General features: G+C 39.1%; 1 protein-coding gene across 1 annotated transcript; it reads left to right on the top strand.

Annotated features, from left to right (window-relative positions):
- Positions 1–6,751: 6,751 nt before the first annotated feature.
- Positions 6,752–24,515, top strand: SPIDR (scaffolding protein involved in DNA repair; the record flags this gene model as incomplete). The annotated part of the gene is made up of 8 exons (XM_010288933.1): positions 6,752–6,839; positions 9,155–9,298; positions 13,040–13,238; positions 14,301–14,453; positions 19,263–19,356; positions 20,851–20,965; positions 21,466–21,519; positions 24,384–24,515. Coding segments are annotated over 8 exons (979 nt in total), but the record flags the coding sequence as incomplete, so codon positions are not given.
- Between the last annotated feature and the right edge of the window lie 1,191 nt (positions 24,516–25,706).

The following is a 25,706-nucleotide window of genomic DNA, read 5'->3' as shown; positions in this document are numbered from 1 at the left end:
TTTTTATCTCAACCCACAAGTTTTTTTTTCTGATATTCTTCCCCATCCCACCTGGAGCAGGGGAGGCAAGCGAGTGGGTGCCTGGTGCTTAGTTGACGGCTGTGACATAAACATACTCCCCAAAACCATCCCTGCAAGAAATCCTTCCCTTTGTGGTCTGGTAGAGGAAGTGGTGTTTCCCTTTGCAGTCCAGTTTCTGGCAATTCTGTAAGACAGATGGACATGGCTGAGTCACAGCGAAGTTTCCGTGGTTCAGTGTCTTCTTTCCAGCAGTTCTTCTAGTCTGTTCATGAGGCTGTTGAATAAGATAGAAACCAGTATTGTAGCAGCTGAATTAGCAGCAGCTATGTGGTTCAGTATCTATTACTCGACACCTTTTATCTTCATTCATACTTGTCTCCTAGGCCTTTCCTACAACTGTTGCCTGAACTGCACGCTTAGTATCAGCAAAAAAGAAAGATACGGTGGTTTAAAGAAAGAAGACTGAAAAATGTTCATTGATCTGCCGGTGGTGGTGTTGCTTTCTCAGAGGTGTATGTTCTCCCTCTTGTCCTCCCACTACCTCATATGTCAATCTTATAAATTCAGCCCCTTTAGAAAGAGGAAGTGAGATTTTGACAGTGTACGGCTAGAGGCAGGAATTTTGGTTAAGAATCTGTATGCAGTACAACTAACATGCAACCCCCCCATTTTAATAGATCCCAGGCATGTTTCAGGTGTGTCCGGTATAACCAATAACTAAATGGATGCGATTAGATGCAGGGACTGAGCACTCACTGAAATGCCTCAGGAGTAAATAACTTATGAATTGCCATAGTCTGCTGCTTCTGACCAGAACCGATGAGCTGGAATAAACTTTGTAGTTAGATATCTGTCTTCATCGACAAAAATACTAATTTTATGTTTTAGCCCTGACTGGAGTTCCACACAGAATAATAATTTGGATTTCAACAATTTGTGTCTTTTCACCTGTTTTGCCAAGCACTGAGTTGTTTTGCTGCTGACTATAACAGACCTATTTGCTTCTTCTCTTTATGCTTTCTTATAAAAATATGAAGTTTCTCTTCAGCAGAACAGAAAGATGACACCAATTTAAAAATGGAGGGGGGAGGAAGAAATGCTTTAATGTAATACATAATTAATGCAGGGTGTCAGTGTGAATTTTGTCCCTAAATTGAAAAAATACTTAACAAGTTTCAAAAGAAGATACAACTGTTGTATGGATAGTGCTAAAATCTACAGTTATGTTGGACAGGGTAAAACACTTCAAAGGATACATCAACTCATAAGGTTTGGCACTTGACCCAACCTTTAATTCATGGCAGGTTGTACTATCTGTTGCATTTTCCTCTAAAGTAAGTAGACTCTGAATATTGAGTTCATCAATGAGCGTTAAGTTCCTGTGAGAAATTTCTGTGTTTTCAAATAAAGTTGGCTTCTGTTGTTTGTCATTTTAAACTTTCAAATGTTAGGCACTGAAATGTGAAATCTCCCTGTATTTGTCTCTAGCATTGGTCACTATTGAGCCTGAAGGTTTTCTTTCTTCTTTTTTTTTTCTTTTTTATTTAAGTCCCATACTTCTCTGGCCTCTTTCTCTCTCCTTTTTCTTCTATTCTTCACCATATGCTTTCTCTTCTTTTTGCTTTACACTCAGAAGAGAGGACCACCACTAACCGCTATGCAAGAAGATGTTTCAACTGCTAGTCGTTGACAGGAAACGTAATAGTAAGAACTCTCCACACAACAAGGAAGTCATAACTTCCTTCCTTTGGTTTTCCCTCCTCCAAAAAGACTGCCATCTAAGAGCCACCCACATCTCTGAGGTTTTGAGGTCCTGAAACACTTCAGTAGTTGCTGTGGTTAAAAGTTGAGTTCCATTTAAAGCATAATTTCAGTAATCACATTGAAGTTTTGAATATTCGTGTTACTCTTTTATTATTTTTGATGACTGCTTATGTATCAGAAATTAACTTTTTTTCCTCTCAGTTTTCTTCTCTTTAACAAGTGCAGACTGCTGCTCGTATCTTCAGTGCTTCTGTCGTGAATCAATTTAGTAACCAGCACTGGAGAATAACATAGGCATATCCATATTGAATCAAAAGTACTTTTATGTTATAATTTCAGTGTTTTAATGTAGTATGTGTAATTTCAAATGTATTATAGAAAACTGAGTTATTAAAATATGTAAATAAATTATTCAACAAAATAATTTCATATATCTAAACAAAACTTAGGGGGAAAAAGCCTGCAACCTGTCCTCCCTGTTTGTATTTTGACGGAGATGCTGGTTTAGTAGGCTCAGTTTTTTACTTTATGCTTTTTTTTGCTTGCATTACTCAAGTCTGAGAAAATACTGTGTTGCATAGCTTGTGTGCTGCAAGATCTCAATAGGTCAATTAAAGGGAGAGCTAGCCTACAGTATCAGCTTTATATTTGGATTGCTTGTCTTTTGCTAGTTGAAACTTACGCACTCTAGATGATTATTACTGAATTTCTTCTGAGTTTTGAGCAAGGAGAACCTTGAACCTGTGGTATGTTTAGTAAAATTGAAAAATCCGCCAAACCATAAGCTGTAATGTTAAAAGTTAAGTCAGGCATGTCATACACAAAGTTCTTGGACCAGAACTGTAGATGAAACTTCATGCTTATGAGAAATAAACAAAGTTTTCTTATTAAGTTATAAAATAAATTGTCAGATCAGAGTCAGTGAAATACAGTCTGAAAAATCAAAATTTGAATGTGCTTGATTTTTGTAGTATAGCTTGTAGTATGAAATGAATGACTTTTCCACAGGACAAGAGTAGATGTGCTGATACTGTAGATAGTGGTTTATCACTTTACTGGGTGTCCAAATATAACTACAACAGCTTTTCTCTTTATTTGTATGTTCTTATCAAAAATCATAGAGCAAACATGTATATGCGTGTGGGCACATACAAATGTATGCCATCTGACTTCGTAGTGAAGGGCAAAAGAAGCCAGGAAGATCAGAAGTGGAAGGTGGCTTGTGTCTCCTGCTGAGCTGTGAAACTGAGAAGGAAGGTGGTTAGGTGAGCAGATGAAAGCAGCTGCTTCTGTACAGGGCAGCACAGTCATCTCATCTATGGCGAGAATTCTGGGGAGAGAAAATAAATGTTACTAGTATCACTTGCTATCTTCCAGTAATTTTTCTGCAGACTAGTTTAAGATGATTTGTTAAATAGCTCAGGATTAATTTCTGCACGTTGCATGTATATTTTGCATTTTCTCAGCCATGTATTTAGCCTGTGTAACAGTATTAAATCTTTAAAATTCTCTGACTGCTGTCTGGGTACTCAGCAGGCAGTTTGCATTTATGGAAAAGATGTACCAAAGTTCAGCGAGGAAAGTTTTAAGTTGGGAGGGATGCCTTTTAAGCACATTGGATAATAAAAAATAATGAAGGACACTAAAAAGAATTATTTTGTGTATTATATGTATATGCACACACACACATGTGTATCATTATATATAAGTGAAGCTTGAAGATGTGGCTTTACAGAAGAGTACCTGTATGTAGAGGACTGCCTGTCGTAAGTCCATACTTCTATGGAGTCTATACTATAAAACTCCATTGGAGTTACTGGTGGTCTTACTGTGACAGTGGACATCTACATATTTAATATGGGACAAAAAGATTTTTACCAAACATGGATTTCAGTCTGGCATGGAAAGTAGGAGGCTGAGTCTGTCATTTAGAATCTGATAGATGATTTCTGTCCTCCTTCTGGTATGGATTCAATCTTTTTTTCAAAAAAAAGTTATAGAATATTACAATGTTACAGTCCTTGTCTCTGACTTAAAAAAAATGTTTTTCAAAATACTTTACATGTTCTTTTTTTTATCCTTAAGCCTGTTTCCTCTCACTTCTTACTCTACTTTTCCTTTTTTAGAAGTCTGTCCTTTTGTGATCAGAATTATTTTTTTTTTTAAGTGACTAGTAATAACACTCACAGAGCAAAATTTTAAACTTTTTATTTTGTCTTCCATAGCCAGAGAGGCTCTTTGTGCACGTGGGAGCTAACCATGTCTCTTCACTGTAGCACAGAGCCAGCTGTTCATCTCTTGTCCTGACTCTATAGCTGAAGAAAGATACACATATTGGATAAAATACACCCATTGTTCAAGTCAGATTGAAGTGGGATTTGAGTGTTGCTTGGCCAATAAAGAGAATGAATTTTATTCTTTCTGTGAGGATAGCGATTTTCTGCAGAGGAGGACACAATGTCTTGCCATGTCTCCACTGTCGTTGCCCCCACCTCATTCCCCCTTCTGCTAAGTCGAAGTGTAAAGAGAGAGTTAACTTTCTTGGAGGTGTATAAATGGGTGGAGCAAGAGGGGAGCTCCTCATCAGGGACACTGACAGATACAGTGACAGCTCCAGGAGAGAACTTCCCCTTTGGTAGACAAGGATCCAGGCAGGATGTGATTTGGAACTTGCAAATCCTTCGGGTGGCAAATGTCCCTGACTGGTGTCAAATAAAAGTATGGGGCCAAGACGTTCAGGAGACATCCTCTACACAATGCTGCTCCTCTGCCTGTTTGTAAACAAATACTGACATTTACTAATAATTAAGTGTTTCTAGTTCAAGCAGTAGATGACCTTCTCCAAAAGGACACAAGTAATTGCAGAAACTGTACCATATGTCTTAGCTATTCTGATATGGGGTAGCAAGCTAGAAGAGAGCTAAAGAAGAAGGGACGACTTCATGTCCCTTTTGTGTAAACTTAAAAATACAGATGAGGGATCAATGTAAGGTCTGTGAGGAGATGCAATTATATCTGCGCTCCAACAACATAGCTTACTTGCTCTAAGTTGATAAAGATGCAATCTCTGGGTACACACAGAGAGTTTGCAGTACGTTTGTACCCGTGCTCTGCCCTTGCCCTTGTGCTGCATCTCGTGTGAGGAAGGCCAGTTGTGTAACTGCCTGGGTTGTACAGGAGGCTATGCTCTCTTTGGGTAATTCTCATTTTTCATGTCCCACTTAGCAAGACCAGTTTGTTCCTCTGGGCAGTGGCCCCCCTGTGACTATAGAGAGGATATCATGCTGCACGATACAAGGCAGAAAATCTCGCCCTGATCAAGGATTCAAGAAGTGGTCCATTTGCTGTAAAGTCTCTTTAATACCTAAGAAATGTTGCTTTGTATGTTGTAACGTTCTCACCATTAAAAACAAAACACAAACCAAAAAAACCCCAGCCTCTCAGCTCAGCCTTCGCCTTTTACAGACTCTGTGATGATGCCATGTAAGTCAGGAAGTTCATTTCTGTAAAAGAGCAGCACGTTTGTGTTTCTGGTCTGTTCCTTAGTGTGGAGAACACAACTACAGGAAGCAACATGATCTTTTTAATCTGCCAACTTGTTGCCTGAATCGTGAGATATAAGCTTTATTCCACGAGATGCACGCTGAGATTTACATCCATAAAACTTCTTACAGTGCTGGTCCAAAGGCATCACTATTAACACCGAAACATAGGTGATACCTGGCGCTTTACGAAAAAACATGGGAAGAAGTTCTGCCTATAGACACCCAAAGTCTAAGCACTTAAGGATGCAGAGAAGGGCTAGGGACATACAGAAATAAGTAAGCTTAAGCAGAACTGAGCTAAAAGCATAATTTTAAAAGGAGAGTCTCTGTGACCCCTTGAAGAGAAGCAGTATTGCAGCGTGCTTCAGTCCTGTACCAGAGTATGCCATTTCCTTCTAAACGGTTAAGCTTAGAAGCTAATATTACTTTTAGCAAGTTTTTGACTTGATTTTTTTAGAGCTGTTTCAGAAATAGTGGCTTTCTTAACTGGAGGAAGAGACAACTTGTTCTTGGAGGCAGCGTGGGGTTAAAATCCAGATCTCTGTGCTCCGGCTACACAGAACAGAGAACTAGGACAAGATAGCTGGGAGCTTTAACTCAGAAATGCATGCCTCTTCAAGTTGGTTATCTGTAGCTATTTCCCCTCCCTCAGATGGTTTCTTGGCCTCTCCCTCGGATGTTGCTGCCCGTCCAGCAAGGATGCCGTATCAGCCGACAAGGCAGCCACTGAACTGCTGCAAATTACAGCTTCGCTTGCTGAAGCTAAAGAGTCTGCGGCATTTACCTTAACGTGCTGGGCTGTTAATTTTATGTTTGTTTCTAAACTAAAAGTGAGAAACTTGCAAAATAAATAAATACAAATTGTAACTCAATGAGCAGCTGTGTAGGAAGGAGACCACCCTCTGCACATGTACATGAAAGAACAAAATCTTGCCTGTTTCTCTGTATCTGATAATCGCTGACTTTCCTGAAAGCAGGTACAATCAGCTGTTAGAGAAAAGCAAGAAATGACAATGTTAGAAGCAAAATTTTTCTTTTTTTTTTTTTTTTTTTTAATTTACCGGTTAAAATAGTTAAAAGCTATTTTTTTTAAAAGTACTGCTATCTGTGTCCTTTCCAAGCTAGCATTTACCCTGGTTCCCCTGAATTATATCATGTAGCAGGCTGTTCATGGCAAAGGATTAAGTATGACTTGCTCGTCACTGAATGTGATATATCCCTTCCCTCCCTCTCCACCCTGCAGCAGAAATGATGGAGATTTAATTAGACCAAATCAAAACCAGCTTCCAGAAAACAAGTATGATTTAAAATTGTTTTTCATAATCATGCAATCGTTTAAATTATATATCTTAGTGAAACTTTTTAATGTAACATATAACACTGGAAAACATTTTAAACCTGATTTTATTGGTCTTTTTAAGGGCATTAGGACTTTTTAGCCTGATAGACAGTCTGTGGCCTCCAGTAGTGCCTGTAAAAGTTCCTGGACAAAGTCGAGACTCTGAAATGGTAAGTTTTGTTATTATGGAAAAGTATTTTTTCACTCACAGCTAGTATTTTTGTTGGTAGTGTAATCATGTTTACTTTGGGAATCAGATTCTCTCCCTCTCTTTAGCTACTGAGTTTTGTTTTACTGGTTCTGGCAGCCTCCTTAGGCTAACCTGGATCAGCAGTATCTTTCCAAAATGATGCAATTAGCCCCTTATTAATACTCTAGAGCTAGAATGGTAGGATGTCTAGACAAATTATTCCTCTCCTCTCCTTGCAGGAGGAAAGAAATATTAGATAGCGTGGAGCCCGCACAGTGATCTATATACAGGGATATTAACTTGTTCTCTGAAGCACCTTCCAGCTTTAGATTCGAAAGCACTTTTCTGAAGATTAATTTCTGTGAGAGCAGACTGACTGCTGGAATCAGGTCTCTTACTAGTTAGGATGATTTTGACTGATACTTGTCTCATGTGAAGACAGTCAAAGAAGGAACACAAAAAGAATCTACTAAAAAGTAATGAATGTTTCTGTGTTTTTAGGGTGTGGGGAAGTATTAAAATCGATTCAAAGTATGTTACTATACATTTGCAAATCTAAAATTGCATCTTTATTTTTCCTTTAATTAGCTTTTGTATTTGAAAAGGAGTTCTGTCATATCAAGTGTCGTTCTGGTAATGCAAGATCATTTGAGAAGCTTTTGGGTAGCCAAGTGCTTGCGCTGTCCTGCTGTTCTAGTATAGGCTGTTCTTTGAGGAAGAAGTTTGTGGCATTAAAAGTTTGTGGCAGAGCCTAAGGAATTCAATCAGGATGCAACTTCTAGAAAAGAAAAAGCTGGAAATAAGTTTCAAAACGAGGGTAAATTAAAGGTGTATTATGACTAGTTAATTCTAAAGTCTGACAACCTTTTCTCTGCAGAATGTTTGCGTTGTGCAGGGGTTTATGTTGAAGAATAAAAAGTTCAGACCTTGGTTATATATAAAACCAAGACTGAAACTGAGTGAAACGGCTCTTCTCTCCTTGACTCTCCCTTTCATCTAGACATTTCATAAGTCTCAGAGGAGTTAATTGTTTTGTGTATTAAAATACTGTGGACAACAGAATGGGAATATGCACGGATGGAGCAAAGCTCTTAAACGTTGTTTAGCGTTGTTATGACTCTCATTTGTTCTTCATTTTCTCCATTTTATTAGCAATCTAAAAATGGAGGAAACTTTCCATAATCATGCAATTTACACTTCTGTCGTGGATTTGAAATACCAATTCATTCCGTAGAGGATCAAGATTTGCATCAAGACCTGCTGCAGGTTTTTGGCCGAGTGGAGTTTCTTCAGTTGAGATATATTTTTCTTCATACAAATAGTATAGTTTTATGCACAGTTTTATACATAGGTACATAAACAGGCATAAGCCAGCACACCGATAATATTGTTGGGAAGAGATCTGTGGAACTAATTTCCTTTGAGCCATACGTACATTCAAATACCTTCTTTAGTGCTGTCAGAGGCAAACAGAATTTGAGTGGATGTCTTTTGCTTTTTTTTCTCCTTATGCAGATTTTTTGTAATGGGTGCGCAGATGTCTTTAATAGATTCATATTTCTTTTACTAAATGAAATGCAACACTAATTAACAACAAACATCACTAGAAGAGTATTTTACCATATCCACAATAAAAATTATTTTCTAGCATTGTCTTTTTTTCCCCGAGAAGCCTTTCTAGTTTGGGACCTCTTTAAGTGGCGATTGATAAAGTTGTTACGTCACGGTACTCTTTAAGGGGGAAAGAAAAATCCAGCATAAAGCAAAGAAAGTTGTTCTTGTAGCTGTTGCATTCCTGTTCTTCATTATCTCCTTGTGCTGTCCTGGATTTAATTTGGCAGCTTTAAAAGTTTGTCAGCTGTTTATTATCACAAAAACCCACCCACATGCAAAAGTCCCCAGATCTCAGAAAAGTTACGGATGCTGGAAAAAAAAGAATAATCAGGGCACTCCTACCACGTAATAAAAAAATGCAAAAGCAACAACAAGCACCTTGAAATAGTCACAGTGTTTGCCAAATGTGCCAAATGATGAGATGTTTTTGTGATGAGGCTCAATGTCGGTTCATGGAAAGAATGGTACACACAAGTTGATTTCACTTATAACTTGTGAATGTCAGTTTATTAAGTCAACTTCTACTTCAGAGAGTTGTTGTTATTAACCATGTAATTATGTTTCCCCATTCCTCTTAAAATGTAAATTCTGTGGTTCGTTTTGGCTATTATTATAAAACCCGACTGGCCGAATTAAAGTGCCTTTTTTAAAGTCACATTTCTTTTCCTTACTTTTTAATAGATGACAACTGATCTCCCTCCTCCCAGCTTCTGTTACATTCTTACTGTTCAGTCTGGTGAAATACATGTGGAAGTGGATGAGGAAGAACAGATTTCTAATTTGTACCAGCCACCAGCTGTTCATGGTCTAAAGGAAATTCTTCAGGTAATCTGCTTTACAAATCAGATAACAAATACTTTGTACCACTGGATTTCTGGTATCATGTTTGTCTCATTCCCTGTTTTTGTACTATTTTCAGATCGGTGGTTGTAACAAACGTTGTAGTTTTTGGGCGCGAGTGCTATATCTAAGGCTGCAGGTAATCTTTTCACTTAGCAATGAATTCAACGTAAAATCAACTTAATGTTTATGTGAAGAAGCCAGCATTCATCTTGTTTAGGGGAAAACTCAAAATCTTCCTGGATTATCTTCAAGAGTTGCATGAGCAGAATTGTCATCAGGTCTAAAATGCTTGTGAATGGGTAATATGAACTACATCTCCAGTTTCAGTACCACTGAGTCTAGAAAATGAATTATTTCTGAATAAATTGCTATCAGATCAGAAGTAATATTGCACACTGGTAAAGGAGCTCGCAGGACATTCGTTGATACTCGGTTTATAGCTAAATGCTACCCTTAGATACAGAGTGAGAAGTTCCCAGTCAGCTGGCTTTCTGGGGATAGAATTTAACAGATGATGGTTATATAAAAATACAGTTTGGCTCTTTGCATGCAAGTGTGCGGACTATTTTTGTTGACTTCAATAGAAGCCCCTCAGGCAAGTTTGGCTTTTACGGTCCAGTTAGTAGAAAGGAGGAACTCGTAGGTAAATACATCTGCCATCCATACTATGTTGGAAAGCTTATAATTATGTTTTATTTATTTGTTTCTGAATGACGCTACAATTTTCTTTCAAAATATTGCTAACTCCCTCAGTAGTTAAAGGAATTTTTTGTTGCTGATTTATTTATTCTTTCCTGGCGACTCGATTCTCAGTACAGCCAGCACTGAATTCTGGTGGAGAATAATTTGCAATTGTCCATCAGCTCCACAAGAAACAAAGTGTGAATCAAAGCATATGAACCAGAAACAAAGAAATTCCAGAACAGCCAGCGAAATAGCTGGAGATGCTTACCGCCAGTGTGAGACATAAATTTAATTTAGGTCTTCCCCATTTGCTTCAAAAGCCAATGAGTTATGATTTGATTTTTAGGCAGAGAGTACTTTTAACCCCTAAGATGAGGGGTATCTCTTGTGTTTTCTCCATGCTAAGTGAGAATTTAACAGAGCATTTGCAAACCTGAAATTAGAGCTAGCTTGCTGGGATCTTTAGGGTGCTAACAGAAAGATGGACACATACGTGCGTAAACGTCTATTTTCAAGAAACCTGTTCTATTAAAAAATAAAATAAAATCACAGAATAGTGGTATCCTAGCCAAACATTTTTGTCCTCGGGAATGTCTACATCTGAGATGCTATGGGTCATCAGTATGCTTGTGTAGAAGCACTTCATCACTAAATTAGAGAAAAGATGAAGCATGCAGGAACAGATGTTATTTTGAAGAATGGAAAATTGTCTAGCAGAAAGAAAAGGTCTACGATTTCTTCTTGCTACTAGGAGGTTTATTAGCTGGGTTTTTTTGACGGCTATTCACTTACTGAACTGTAACCACTGAATTTTTGTAAGTGAACAACATGAGTGCACATCAATTTTTTGAAAATAATGATGGAAAAGCAATAGAAGATGTTCTTCTTCTGCATAACGTCTGGATAACTGCTATAGGAATGTAAAGGTATTTGCCTGCTGCTAGTGTATTGTTTGCCTAGTCCTCCCAGAAGACGGTCACGAACAGCAGCTTGTTTACTGCAGTTGCCTTTGCCAAGAGGACATATCCTTCACATGCAAAATCATCAAGTCATAGTAAGTGAGGAAGGGACTACGATTTGGTTTATCTTGCACATTTATTATTATTAGATAATCTGCTATGTCAGCTAATTCAAATGTACTTTAAAAAAACAGTATTTATTCTGTGTAGCTACAGTATTCTGAGATACTTCATTTGTGTGAAGGAAGAATGGAAATATGCTTTTATTATTACTCAGAATCTGTACTGTGGTACAGAAGGAATATGAGGAAATATATTCCATCTGTGGTTGAGGAGCTGTCCTTCCTTATAACTCAATCCTGCTGCTATTTGTCTGTTGTGTCCTCTCTGTTCCGAACAAATTGTCACACATAGCTAGATGATGATTTTGTACTAACTTGTGATTTTTGCTGTTATTATTATTTACTTTTTGGATGATTCTTTTGAAAGTCAGCTTTTAGTGTGCTAGTAATTCTCATGGGACAGCTGTAAAAATTCTTCCTTTGAAGCTATCCTAATGCTATCTATGCAGAGGAGCTACTCAAATGTATGTAGATACTAGGCAAAGAAACAACGTCAATGCAATAGGCAGCATATATTGTATTAAGGCATAACCATAATATCTGAGTTACGAATTTTCCCAGTCATTACGTACAATTACTGCATTTGTTCTAAAGAGCTGCTAGCATGAACAGAAAGCTAATTTTAGCGGGGCTAATGGTTTCAAGGTTTGAATTCAACCGGAGACAAAAAATTGGGGTTCTTGTTACATTACCTTATGCTAGACACATGCAACTTTGAGATTAAAATACTTACATGATATGAGTCTTTCCAATCATTGTAGTATTTTAATTTCATTTAAATGTTTCAAGTATTAATTTTTAATCAGCAGACTAATTAAAAAAAGTAACAAGAAATTAAATTAAGAAAGTAATTTAATTTCAGTTAAGTATTTAAAAAATATTAGAATCTTAAAAATTGCAAGTTGCTTGGACTGGCAAATGTGAAATATGCTAAACCCATTTTTTCTAAAGCATGGGAAAATTTACATACACAAACAAATATATAAAAGTTGTGTTTAAAAAAAAAGAAGAAAAGCATGAATCGTGAAATTGTAACCCATCTGATTTTCTCAGAGACCCTGGAATAAGCACTGATGTGTATATAATGTCTGTGTAGTCTGTCTTGTTCATCATCCCAGTGTGAAAAAATTTTAAAACTCTACTGATTTTGTGATAATAGTTTTCAGATATGAAGCCTGAGATGAAATGCAGGTATTTTGTTTGTGACATCAGTAGTTGTGATATAACTTAATTTAGTCATACCATGATATTTTTATACCTGTCTTAGGCAGAAAACTTGCATTGTCATTGCGGAATTCTATGTTTATTACTTATGAGTTATCTACTTCCCTGTTTCTATGCATCATTCAAATATTTAGAGGTGTTTCTTCAACTGAAATAAAAATCTCCAGCTTTGTAACTTGCAGTAGCTATTAGCCAAGGACTGGACAGTAGCTATTAACCAAGGACTGGTGGCTCTTGGGAATCAGATAACAGTACGTGGAAAATTTGCTTACACAGGAATAATAGTAGTAGTAGCAATAGTTTGGGGTTTTTTTTAAGATTTAAGTCTTTGTTCTTAAAACCAGCCAATTAACTTTTTAATATATTCACACATATTATATAAGTATATAATATATAGTATATATAGTATGTATTTCTAAAAATAAAATATATTTTCATATCCCTTGTACTGCCCAAGTGAGTTATGATAAAGTGTGATAATTGATAGAGGTAAAGCCAAGATTCCAGAGGATCAGCCTCAGAAAGTTAATTTAGAGCTGTTTGTATCTGCAGTAAGGAATAATGAAAAATTCCCATAAAGTTTTGATTCATTACCCTGTATGAGCCCTAAATGTAATATTTCTGTCAGTTTTATTAGTTATTTAAATATGAGGATGTTATTTTAGTCTTTCCTTCTACTAAAAATTAACAACTGCATTCCAATTTTGTATCTTTTTTTTTTTTTTAAATCGTAGACAAAACACAGTGTTCCTATAAATCAAAGAGAGATTTGGTTGTTTGTGACTGACTCCACATTGCAAAATGTGGTTCATACGATTCCAAAAGTTGTTGCTGTGTCAGTCGCTGCATCGTGTGTTCTGAGGACAGAAATCATGGAAGCCCTCAGCGCTGCCTCGCAACTTGTCTTCTTCAAGGATGCGCTGTGGGGAAATGGTAAGCTTTACATGTGGTTTTGAAGAGTTGGAAATCAAACTGAAGTAGCATCCTAATCTCTGACACTGTGACCTACAGAGTCTTTCATTCTCAGGTGAAGATGAGATGTTGGAAGTTTGGGATGAGAAATTTGAAAGAGATGGTAATTAGAGCTCTCCTGTAAGATTTCTTTTTTATATTTTTGGCTTGATCTCCAAAGTAAATGAGACATTCAGTGATCTTGCTGTACGTCCACCAATATTACTGTCAGTCTTCCCTGATGACTGTTGAATCTAATGAACAGTGTCAACCAAATTTGCTACTTGACAGAAGACTAACAAATATTAAAAAACTTGGTTTCATTTGTTTTGATATTCTTGCAGAAACTTTTTACTGACCTTAACTACCTCTAAAAGGAGCAGAAGAGACTTGTGTGTCCCTAGATACAGAAATTTTACAAACTCTCCTATACCATCTTAGCTGTGAGCCTTCACCACCATGCAGATCATGTAATGGTGGTAGTTCGTTTTACATTCATTTTCAGTCGCTCATTTTTGAGGTTCAGGTACAGTTCTGTATGGTGCCTGCATGGGTAGTTCACATCTCACGCCTTCAGTCACTTCCAAAATGTAAGTGGACTGGAAGCACCAACCTGTGTAAATGGCTGTGTGTCCTCAAGCAAAAATCTCTGCTTTGGAGAATAAAGCATTGCATGCACCTACTCTTTGTAATCTTGGAAACAAAGTAAGACCACCTCAAGGAGTGCCCAAGCTTATTGCCAGGGAAGAGACGGTAACGCTGTGTTTGCAGGGAGCGTGGTGCAATGCAGTCCGGGTGGAATCAGACTCTCCTCTGCCATGTTTGAATTTTTAAAACATCTTTTTTCCCCGGGAGTTGTGAAGTGTAACAAGAGCATGATGTATGTATTGCTGAAAGCAAAATATTTTGTCATTGAGACAACCTGATGGAGTCTATCCATCTGTTTAGTAGCTGGCAGAGATCGTTGTCTTTATTGGCCATGACAATTAACATGGTCACCTTTTTCCTTGTTACTGTACTGAGTTGAAATGTCTTTGTTGGCAGGTAGGATTATTTGTGTTGAACGTACTGTTCTCTTATTACAAAAGCCTCTTTTGTACTCGGCTGCCGGTGCTGACCTCAGTGAGCTGACTGGCCCTGTCAGACTCGATGAGCTGGATTCTACAACACAGGCCAACTCCATTTGTGCTGTAAGAGGTTTGTATGGCCTTTCCTGAAATGAATGCAGTTAATTATTTGTGCTTACTTTAATCTTCTAGGTCTTCATATTGATTTCTTGCACAAACAGCGTGGAGGGATAGAAAAGCACAGTATTGCTGTGGGTCATTAGGATATTTCAGTTTTTATGCTTTGTGGGCTCTGTTTGCCTTTTGCTGGCCAAGATCTGCTCCCACTCACTCATACCCCAGAATAAATGTTTGATGCACAATCTGTTTTCTTATATTCGTTCCATCGCTGCTGCCTTTCAAGAGCCTTCTGTTCACGCCAGCCTTGTTGACGTTGGCAACAGTAAGGTATACCAATATTTTTTAGGCAGATGGATAAGATAGGTTAGCCAGATCCTGAATGGTAGGGGTTAGTGTCTGATTTCCCTGGAGCTTTGCTGCAGTGCAGCAATTTAATATTTCACCATAGTCATCTAGCATAACTTGGCCAATATTTGCTCACCAGCCACTTTGGATCATTGCTTTGTCTGATGTTTCAGTCCTACCACTAACCATGCAGAAACATTTCTTACAATGTATTTTCTAACATTTCCTAATCAGGCAGAAACATTTCCTACTGTGTATTTTCTAATGCTTTGTCCAGGCAGCTTCTTAAACCTCCTAGTTGTAGAGTGCCTATAGGGAAGAGTCCTTAAAAGCTCAATAAAGGCAATTTCCTTTCTTAATTTAACTCTTATGGTCCCAGTAGCCCTTGTAGAAACTTCTTCATACCGTTTTACATTTACACCTCCAAGTATTCACTGGAGCATTTGAAATGAGCTTTAAAGTAATAGCAAATAAAAGTTACAAATTAATCCTTCCAGCTGTAATGTGATGCACTGAAACGACCGTTTGAAACCGTGCAAAGCTGTTACTAAACATACCTTCTCCTACGGTAGAGCCACAAGTTCTCCATGCCTCTGTGATTAATAAATGAGCACCTTGCGGTGACAAATCTTGAGCTCTAACGCTGCATAATGAAAAACAAGCACTACTAGAGGCACTGCACGTGTAAGCCCTGGTTGTTACGCACATCTCACATCGATATTGTGAGTTACTTGAAAGACATTTCTGTCACTGGGTGTGAAATACTTTTTGGCTTTTTTTTTTTAATCTCTCCAATAGTTACGCTAAGAATTATCACTTCTCTGCTGTTAATTTTATAACTAACTATGAGAAGTGCCTGTCGTCTTTTGTCCCATCGACAGTGTAGGCAGTAGGATAAAGCAAACATTCCTCTGTCCTTTCTTTTTCCAGTAGAGCAAAGAAAATACACCTTTGTGATCTATTGTGTAAACAAGTACTTACGTGACACGCATGGGAGGTGTCACACTTTCTCTGTTCTGCATTACAGATGGAAGAAGGACAAAAGGAGAAATTAATCCCACAACCTTGTCTTGCTTAATCTGAAATTTGCCCAGGGTAGCTGTTGTCAGTATGTTCCCACATCTTTGTACCACCATAGAATATGAAGTCTTTTCTTTATACCTATGCTAACGCTATATATAGATGATAACTCTCAATTTTATGTGTAACTAACATTATTTAGTAGCATTTACGATAAATATCTCCACCGTTTTGGAATTCAGTTAATTAGTGCCTACATCTTTCACTGAAACTAGTAGCATTAACTCTACTTCGTTGGTGGGAGATGGTGGGAGTATTTGATGGAGTAGCCTATGAAGGAAAAATTATCATCCCTAAAATTCGCTCACTGTGTCTCTTAACTCAGAGGGCTGTTAGTCTGTCTTTCAATGAGAAGCAGTATTCCCTCGTTCATTCTTTTTCTTTGTGCCCTCCTTTCACCTCCTGTACTTTTGGTCACCTACATATATGCTCCTCTCACCTAACACTTAAAGATGCTGCAAGGGCTTTACTCTACCCCTTCCTGAAGTAGTGCTCCTTCCTGCTCCTTTGCAGTCATGGCTCTCAGGGATTCGGCAGGCTCAACCTTCCCTAAAAAAAAAAGTCTTTTTAACCAGTGAAAATGCAGGTAGTCATTCAAGTCCCCATCCTCAGATACAGCGATTGGTCACAGCATCAGAGTCTCCAGGAGTGCCAGGACTGGTGGGACACAGGCCGTGCTGCCTGCTGGATTTTAGGTAGATCAGTCATTTTTTGGAAGGTGTACACATAGGGTAAGTTAGGATGGATGGAACCTCTGAAGTTCCTCCAGTGCTCACTCCAGCTCAAAGCTGGGCCAGCTATAGAGTTACACCAGGTTGCTCAGGGCTCAGCTTTGAGCAGGAGTTAGGACTGGAGGAACTTCAGAGGTTCCTTCCCCATCAAAAAGGACAATGTTGCAATCCACGCAGAGCCACTGAGTTTGTCAGAAATCCTTGTCTCAGGGAGGTCCCATCATATCAGCTCTGGGGTGGAGTGTGTTGCTCTTCAACAGATGAGTGAAAACCTGTGGTTGCTTTCTACTGGAAAGTTTATTCTTCTTTTAAAGATGAGTCTGTGGTTCTCACCTGTGAGCTCAGGGTTAATAGATTTATTTTCTTATCACTATGCATTGTGAAGTAATTTCTAACCTGTTTTTGCTGTATAGTAGCAGTCAGGATGACTTAAATGTTGGCAGTTCATACTGCACAAAACTGTTTTTCCTCTTAGCCATGCTTATGAGCAAATTCCAGTTAGTCCATACCACATACGTTATGTGAGAATATTACTTGATTAGTGATATTTGCCTAGTATGTGACTCAACACCAGTGATTGAATTTTGACATTGGTTATTTTCATATTTAAGCACTTACTCAGGGGTGGGGTTTTTTTCAGTTTCTCTCTTAACAGTGTTGAACAAAATGGGGTTAATCAGCTTACCTAGGTTTCTCTTTTTGATTGAACTTTTCCCCTTCCTGTCCATTAATCAGGGTAACTGATTGGAAAAATATATATATACACATTAGTTTTTTTAACATTTCAACCAGAGTGTTACTTTTAATCCTCATCCTTTCTCTGCATTCCATGCCAGAGACCTGTTTTTCCAGGTGTTGTGCTATTACCAGTCTCCTCTTAGTGATGTCAGCCACAACCCATAAAAATAGACTAGAGGTAAAAATTGTATTTTGGCTATGTACGCTTCCATTTAAAAGAAGGATCTCAGGAAAATACCCAAAAGGTTTGTGAATGTCAAAACCTAGTCTTCACAAAGATGTGCAGCAGTTTAGCAACTTAAACATGAGAAATCACTTTGCATGCAGGATGCGCAAGACTGTCACTAGATTATTAGATCTGTTGCTGCCTTCAGTTGTGTTTCTTCTGACTTCAGTGATCTCTGGTGGTTTTCTCCAGGGAACTCCATGTTGTCATCAAAACAAAACTCTCCGCTAGACATAATCTTGTCAGTATGACCCTGATTCATGTTCTTCACATGTACTTGTATTACTTGTGCCCTGGCATCCTGCAGTTGCAATATGGCACACAACTGGGGGAAAGTTAAAAGGCTTAGAGAGAAGCAGATCTGTCAGAAAAGGGGATTTTCTTTTGTTTTAAAAATAATTTTTCAATTAAAAAGGAAGCACAGTCAGCAAACTAACTGGTAGCTTTTCTTTTCCATGAACAAGGGAAACATGCCCATGCTGTGGCAGAAAGCATCCTACCTTGTAGTAGCAACTGCTGATGGAAACTCCCAGTTTATCACAAAAACTGAAGAATCAAAATTATTACTGTAACAGTCCAAGGGGTTAAATGCACAGAGTTGCTTATTCTGCCAGTGAAATCCATGTTGTTTTGTTACACGCACAGAAATTGGGTCATAAGTGTTGTATTTGAGAAGTACCTTTCCTGATCCTCTGACTTGCTGTACTTTGAATTTGCAAAGAAAACTACTGTTTTGTTGTTTCTGTGCAGCTCCCTCCTTCCTGTCAGTCCTCGTCCCAGGAGAACCAGGAAAGCAAGGGCTTAATGCCCTGTCTTACAGAACAGGCAGCGTAAATGCTCCCTAATCTCCAAGGGGTTTTTTTTATTGAATGCAGTATAAAACTGTGAGACTCTTGCTCAATAGGAGCTAGAATTTTTGGTCTATACTTCTGTTGTACCAGTGCAGCTTTATTTTAGTGTAATTTCATTCTTACAGGTGATCCACTTTGTATGCTTCAAAATACTTAGAAGTATTTTCTCCATAAATAATGCCCGTAATTTCAGCATATCGTTACCGTAAAACATAATACAGTCTTTACTGGCTTCTCATAAAACTGAATATATTTTTTCTTGCCAAAACTAGCAAGGCCCTTTATATTAGTCCAAAGTATCTTTGGCATTCCCTTCTTAGGCACACATTTAAATCTGTGGGCCAGATCTAATCTCTGTTAAATCAGTATAAATGAAGAATAACTCCATTGTTAATGGAATTTAACCTGCATCATTGTTTTCAAAAGGGATTGGGTCTTCTCATTGGTTTGTGTTTCCTAAATATCGATATCAAGCTATCTGACCTGATGATTTTTATAGCTATTTATTGCCAAGGAAACATCAGAGGACCAGAAAGAAAACAAACAAACAAAAACAAATCAGAAAAACAATAAAACCCAAACCAAAAGAACTGAACCTGTTTGGAAAGTTAATTATAAATTATCTACCTTCTGGTGTGTTTGGAATGCAACACGCTTTGCCATACTGTCATCCCTTGTTGGAAGGTCGAAGGAGAAAGGGAGTGAGATTGTTGGAAGGGCTGGTGCTTGCTCTGACAAGTCTTATTCTTGAGCTGAGAGTCAGAAAGGATCAAACCTGCTGTGAAGCCCGGAGTGAGTGTGTTTGCTAGCTTATCGTTAGTATTTTGTAAGAATTTCGTCTTCTGCAGGTACCGTTGTTGGAGTTAATGAGAGCACTGCTTTCTCCTGGCCTACATGCGACAGATGTGGCAATGGAAAGTTGGAATTGTGTCCCCAGGACAGGTGAGAGTCAGCATGCTCCGGAGCACTCCAGGTGTTTTGCAGATGTAGCCATAACAGCAGTAGGTGATGCAATGATTCCTGCAGGCACAGGCTGCACTTTGTTCCCTCCTAGAACTAAGACGTAGTATTTTTATTGCTGATGAACTGATAAAACCTGCAAGGTTAGGTTAATTTATTAAGAAAGATACAAGTAGATATGAAATGGTTTGAATTTGCAGTTACCACATTTTTTTCCAAACTAATCTTAAAGTATTACTTAAAAAGATTTCATAGCACACTGCTTTATAATATTAATTTTAATAAACATCCACATAAATTGCAGGTTTGATTTTAAGCTCCTTTGAAAGTAGCTTCTTGTGTTTGTCTACCCTACCTTGTTACCCTGTGTACACCACCAATTCACCTCATTTTTATATTGAACTGTGATCTTTGCTGTAATTTACATAAGTGTGAAAGAGTTGCATTTCAGACCTATTACATTTATCACCTTTCTAAAAAGAGTGTTGAATAATTCTGGGAGTATGACTGCCCCAAATGTGAAGACTGATCCCACAGGACCTGTTACCACCTGAAATGATAAACCTGCGTCACACTGGCATGCTCTTGGAAAGCCTCCCCTTCAGCTCCTTTGCCAGCTTGCTTTTGCAGAGTCTGAGATACCTGATGGGATAAAAACACGAGAGAATAAGAGAGTAGTCAGAGTGTAAAAAGAAGGAAAAGGGGGGGGGGGTCTTCCTACTGGAAAAGCTTGCAAAAAGCATAAGGAGAAGGTGAGTGGGTTTGATCCATTGAAATAGATAACATTTTCCTAAATATGAGAAGCTTGCCCACTTACGTTTTGTTATGTGTAGCCTTTGGGGGAAAAAGGCTGAAAATTAAAAAAAGTTGTTCTGTATTATACTATCACACAGAAAATAAGGATGTGCATATGTTCACGCAGTAGTGTAGCTCAATAAAAAAATCTCTACCACGAAGGACACTTTTGCTTCATTTGGAGAACAACGTATCATCAATATTTGTTTAAGACGTTATTCCAACAAGCAGTTATAGCTGAGCTTAATTTTATGCATATGACTTAAGTGTGTGCTGAAAATGTTGAACGTTTGCTGAACGAGGGCCTAAATCAGTAAGTCCCTTGGGCCGAATCTATACTACAAATTTTCTTTTGCCATAACTTTTAGAAGGCTATGAGATTAATATTTGATTAAGTGGGGGGACTATAAATAGCAACCTCCCCCCGTGTTGCCAAAACTTATAAAAGGAAGATCCTTTTGCTAGAAGAGTTTAGGTCCTCCAAGAGAGTTACTTAGCTCTACCAACAGAAGAGCTCTGTTTGCTATTATCAACTGCATCTCTACCAGGGCTTTCCTAACAGAAGTCTACCAGCAAAGTATTTTGGAGAATAAGCTAGCTAGTTTTTTTGCGTGGTTTGATTTACAACTGATAGCTTTTCCATTTCTCTTATGTTTTTCCAATATTATTTGCATGCTTCAGAGAATTGCTGTATTGCAACCAGTGCTCGGAAGTTGTCATCTCACCAGTTTTGAAAATGCAGCTGGAAGTCTTCTTGAGTTGTCCATCCCGATCTCAAAGTGCAGTAAAAGTAAAGGTATGGCATAAAATGAGCTTCAGTGTATTGAGTCTAGTGAGACTAGGTGTGTAGATACACAGGTACTCTAAGCTACACTTTTATAAACAGCTCTGTCAGAAGAAAAATTAAAAGATGCAAGAGTATCCCATAATTTAATCTATACTAAACTTGTGTTTCATTGGACTAAGAACCCAGTTCCAAGCTCTTACTCAAACAATGCAGTCACTGAGTTCACCCTGAGGTTTGCAAACTGTTTTATGGCCCAGCGAAGGGCTTTGTTGGGTTGGGCCTTGAAAAACATCAGTCTCCACAGCATAAAAGAACATGTATTTTTAGACTCCGATTCTGAAAATCTTTTGTGTCACCTCTCCTCTGCTTTCTTGGCCAGACGAACAAAACCATTCTGTATTAAAATCATAAATCTTTGTCCAACATGACTGTTTTAACCTGCAAACAGAATGTCTTTGCATACATAAGATTTTCATCATGAACAAAACCTGTTCATTTTCTCATTCCAGCTGTTACAAAGGACAATCTCTTCTCTCCTGATGTCCTCTGCCAATGAGGATGGGGTAGGTATAATGACTGTTGATGAAAGAAAGTTAAACTGCATAACTTACAGTAGAGGCAGAGTACAGGAGACATGAATCAGGCGGGAAAATACTCGAATCATGGAAATGGAAGGTACTCCTGTTGGTCATTGTCCAACCTACCACTCATACTGGGCTATTGCAAATGTATGGGCAGGTCAGCCATGACTTTGGCTGGCAGGGTCTTGAAAACCTCCAGGGATGGAGATTTTGCCTTTCCAGGCAGCTTGTTTCAGAACTGCACTAGGAGCAGTAGGAGATTTCACTAGAAATCATGGAATCATAGAATGGTTTGGGTTGGAAGGGACCTTTAAAAGTCATCTAGTCCAACCCCCCTGCAGTGAGCAGGGACATCTTCAACTAGACCAGGTTGCTCAGAGCCCCGTCCAGCCTGACCTTGAATGTTTCTAGAAATGAGGCATCTACCACCTCTCTGGGCAGCCTGTGCCAGGGTTTCACCACCCTCATTGGGAAAAATTTCATCCTTAATATCTAGTCTGAATCCACTTTCTTTTAGTTTAAAACCATTACCCCTTGTCCTATAATGAATTTTTTTCTCATGTCCAGCCTGGGATTTGAGTGGGCTGGACCCTTTGGCAAGCCCACCTTCCACCTGCTGATCCCCTGCTATTGCGTGTCTATCATCAGGCGGACACCCTCCTTTTCAGAAGAGGGATGCCGCAGATGGGATGCACAGACAGCTTTAGCTCGGCTGCGGATCTGTGGAGCTAGCTGCAAATAGCACTACGTCCAGACATTCAGAGCTGCGACAAGCAGTGCTGAGCTTTACTCCATTTTCTGGCTGAGGATCCAGAGACAGCAAAGATGCAGATCCAAGCATCCCACCTTTTTGGGACGGTCTTCTAAACCCTATAAACCAGAACTACTTGCTAATAGCACAACCGTGAAATTCCTGGCAGGGGGTAATAGTAGAGAAATTTGCAAAATGTATGCAAAATGATACTTCATAATTGTGTGAATGAAACGTGTGTAAGCCACAGGGATCCATGGGGTAAAGTACAGTTTATGTAATCATGAAGCAGTTATTCCTTTAATCTGAGATATCGGAAGAACCCTGACATTTGGCACAGTGACCCAGATTTATCGCAGGTGAGGGAGGCACCTGGGTAGGTGCCTGGCTGGCATTGGCTGCCGGAGGGTCAGCAGTGAAGGAGCGGCACCTTCAGAGGGTGATGAAGTCCAGTGAGGATCCTGAGATCCCCCCTCCATTGCACGTGGAAGGGAGCAAAGGTCAGCTCGTCATCTTGTTTAATCATCCCGGCTAAGTATCTTCAGTTAGGTGCCACGTATTGGGGTCATTTTGCTTTCCCTATCTTCTGCAGTCTTCTAGCATTTTGCTATGATGTGCTCCATGGTTTTAACGGCATTTATGGATAATTTTGAAAGTGGAACGTTTCCCTGAAATTGTAAGTTATTTTTCTTATGCTGGAGGGTGTATTTCATTTAAGCAATGAGATGCAAGACATTTCCAAAATATGTTTGGTCTTTTAATAGCAGGTAAGTCTTGCTAAGTTTTACAGCCTTGTCTGGCTTGGTTACAGACTGACAAAACGTAGTTCTTTTCTGAGTTACTAGAATTCAAACAACCTCTTTTTCATGTTGCAATTTTATAATGCTAGTATTTAGAAGTCTGGCAACTTAGAAACGTTTTTTTTTCCCTATCTAAAATGCAGGGATTTTTTTTTTTCCTTTTTTTTCATAAGCGTTTCCATTTTTCCGCTGCATTTTACAAAGCAGCACATCTCAACAAAGATTAATCACAAGAAATGTGACTTGAGGTGGCATTTTTTTTGTGAATGCTGCAAAAGTTTCTAAGGGTGTAGCTTTGTAATCACGTCTTTTGGCAGGGACGTTAGTTTTAGCCGTCACTGGCCCTGGCCACTTGTTCCTCGCCTCTTGACAGCCCTCCTGTGACACCAGTTTAGGTGTTTGTGCAGCTGCACGGTGAATTGGACTGCAGAACCGGTCTGGGGTAAAAATAATCTAGGAAAAGAAAAAGGAAACGGTTGTTTATACCTTGAACCAGGCAATAGGCCTGGGTATCACATACCTGTACAAATGCACAGCCCAGGGACACGGTCAGAGGCTGGTCATAGGCAGATCCCACTGAGGAGAGAAACGGATGTAAACCTGCCATCTGAGGCACCCTCTCAAGCCGGGTGTTGACTGTCGGCGTTACCAGTTCTTCTGTTAATGTGCTGCCTCCTCCTAGGGAAGTCGCCCCAGCCTCACATCCCTCTCCTCCACGCAGAATACAGCCTCTACAGATGCGCTCAGGCGCAACTCGCGTGGGTACGCTGCCAGGCAGAGCAAGAACCAGAAGGGACTCTGTAGGTGCTGGTGATGGGAAAGGATGCGTGATACCATGCGAAGTTAGAGGGGAGCAGGGAGAGTAACCAGAGCTACAAACGTATTTTCCTTCAGTGGATCTGTTAGCTAAGGTAATCAATAATAGAGTACATATATACGCATTGCTAGCACATGTGAAATCCTGCGAGTGTCAGAAAGCTGGGTAAAGGGAGCACACGTAGGTTATGCTTCAGCAAAATTGAGTTCAAAGTCACAGTAGCTTTTTTTTTTTTTTTAGCAGTTCATTTTTAAAAGCCTGGTAGGGAAGCAGCACTTGAAGCAGGAGTGAGATCTAATTACTGAAAATCTAATGTATTCATTCTTTCCATCAGTTCTAATGCACCTTTCTTTTTAAGTCCTTAAAAAAATGGTCTGTTGGAAGAGAACCTTACACCCTGCGTCTTCCCAGCCGAACGCTGCTTAGAACAGAATGTCCAGGACTGTTTGTTTTAATCAACGTGCTTTTATCACTGCAGAGTTACGAGGTGCAGAGCGTGCTGGGAAAGGAGGTGGGGTTCTTGAACTGCTACGTCCACTCCGTAACCAGCCACCCCAACTGTGTTGGACTGGAGGAAATTGTTCTTCTGGAAGCAGCAGCAAGACACTGAGCTGAACCCTGGTCAGCTACTATAGTATCTCTGGACTTTGTCATGTGGTTATCTGTTAACTAGTGCCACAGATAATGTATAATGCAAGTGTGATAAGTATTAAGATAGTTTATTAAAACTGTGATTTACAAAGCACGTTGTGCTAACGCTGAAAAAATCTATTAAAAAAAAAATCTGTTCAACTTTCTGAACTCTTCTTTTTTGGATCAGTTCAGAATTTAACAATACCGTTCTTTGGCGTGTTTACTGTTTATGGATGTTAAAGCATCTTGTTCTGGAAGTTCTGAATAGTTGTGAATTTTTTTTTATAATACTGTATTTATTATGTGTCGATGGAAAACATTTTACTGATTTTTTTGAAATAAATACCTTGCTATAGGCAGTGAACACTGGTCTAAGCTGAGTTTTATCAGCAGATTCCAGATGTACCGCTGGCTGCGTTGTGCGCAGATTTTGAGTTGTAACGTTTGTGATCACCTTGCAGTAAGTGTTGTAAAGATGAAGATTTGAATAAAGCTTATATTTTGAAGTGTCAAGCATATATAAAGTTAATGTTTTACAGCTAATTGGTCTCTAAGCACAGAAATACCGTGTTATCTGCAGCTTTCCACAAAGCAGGTGTTTCATTATACAGTTTGTTACAGGTAACAAGCAAACTGCTTTGTAGGCCGTGTAACTGTCCTCACCCTAACTGTACGGAGACCTGGATTACAGATCAGAAACGTAGTATCAAAATCTTCCTTTGTGTGCGTTGTTTGAGATGCAAGAATTAATGTAAGAGTTCAGTCAGAGATTAGATTTTTTTCCCCTTCCCCTTTCACGGTACTTAAAAAACCCGTACAGGTCAGAGGAGGAGGAATGGATGGTTTTGCGCAGGTCTGGTATGCGATTGCCCAGCAGAAAAGGAACAGCGAACTTGTCGCTACACTCATCGTTCCTGCGGCCGAGGCCGATAGTGGAAAGTCTTAGATACGTCACGATTACTACAGGAATGACCCAGCTTTTGAATCCCCCTTCCCCCCCCACTTCCTCCAAGACTTTCAGTCTCTTACCTGTAAGGAAAAACGGGACCTCAGCCCACTCCTGCGTAGAGGACACTGCCCCATACGCAACCAGGGTCGCCCCTGCGAAACCGGCGGGATTTCTCTCTTGCAGAGCGCTGGCTGTGGCGGAGCGTGTCCTATCAGGCCG

This window comes from Phaethon lepturus, unplaced genomic scaffold (genome assembly GCF_000687285.1).
Source record: "Phaethon lepturus isolate BGI_N335 unplaced genomic scaffold, ASM68728v1 scaffold4486, whole genome shotgun sequence".
Lineage (NCBI taxonomy): Eukaryota > Metazoa > Chordata > Aves > Phaethontiformes > Phaethontidae > Phaethon > Phaethon lepturus.
Note: the sequence above shows the minus strand (reverse complement) of the source record. Positions and strands in the feature narration are given on the sequence as shown.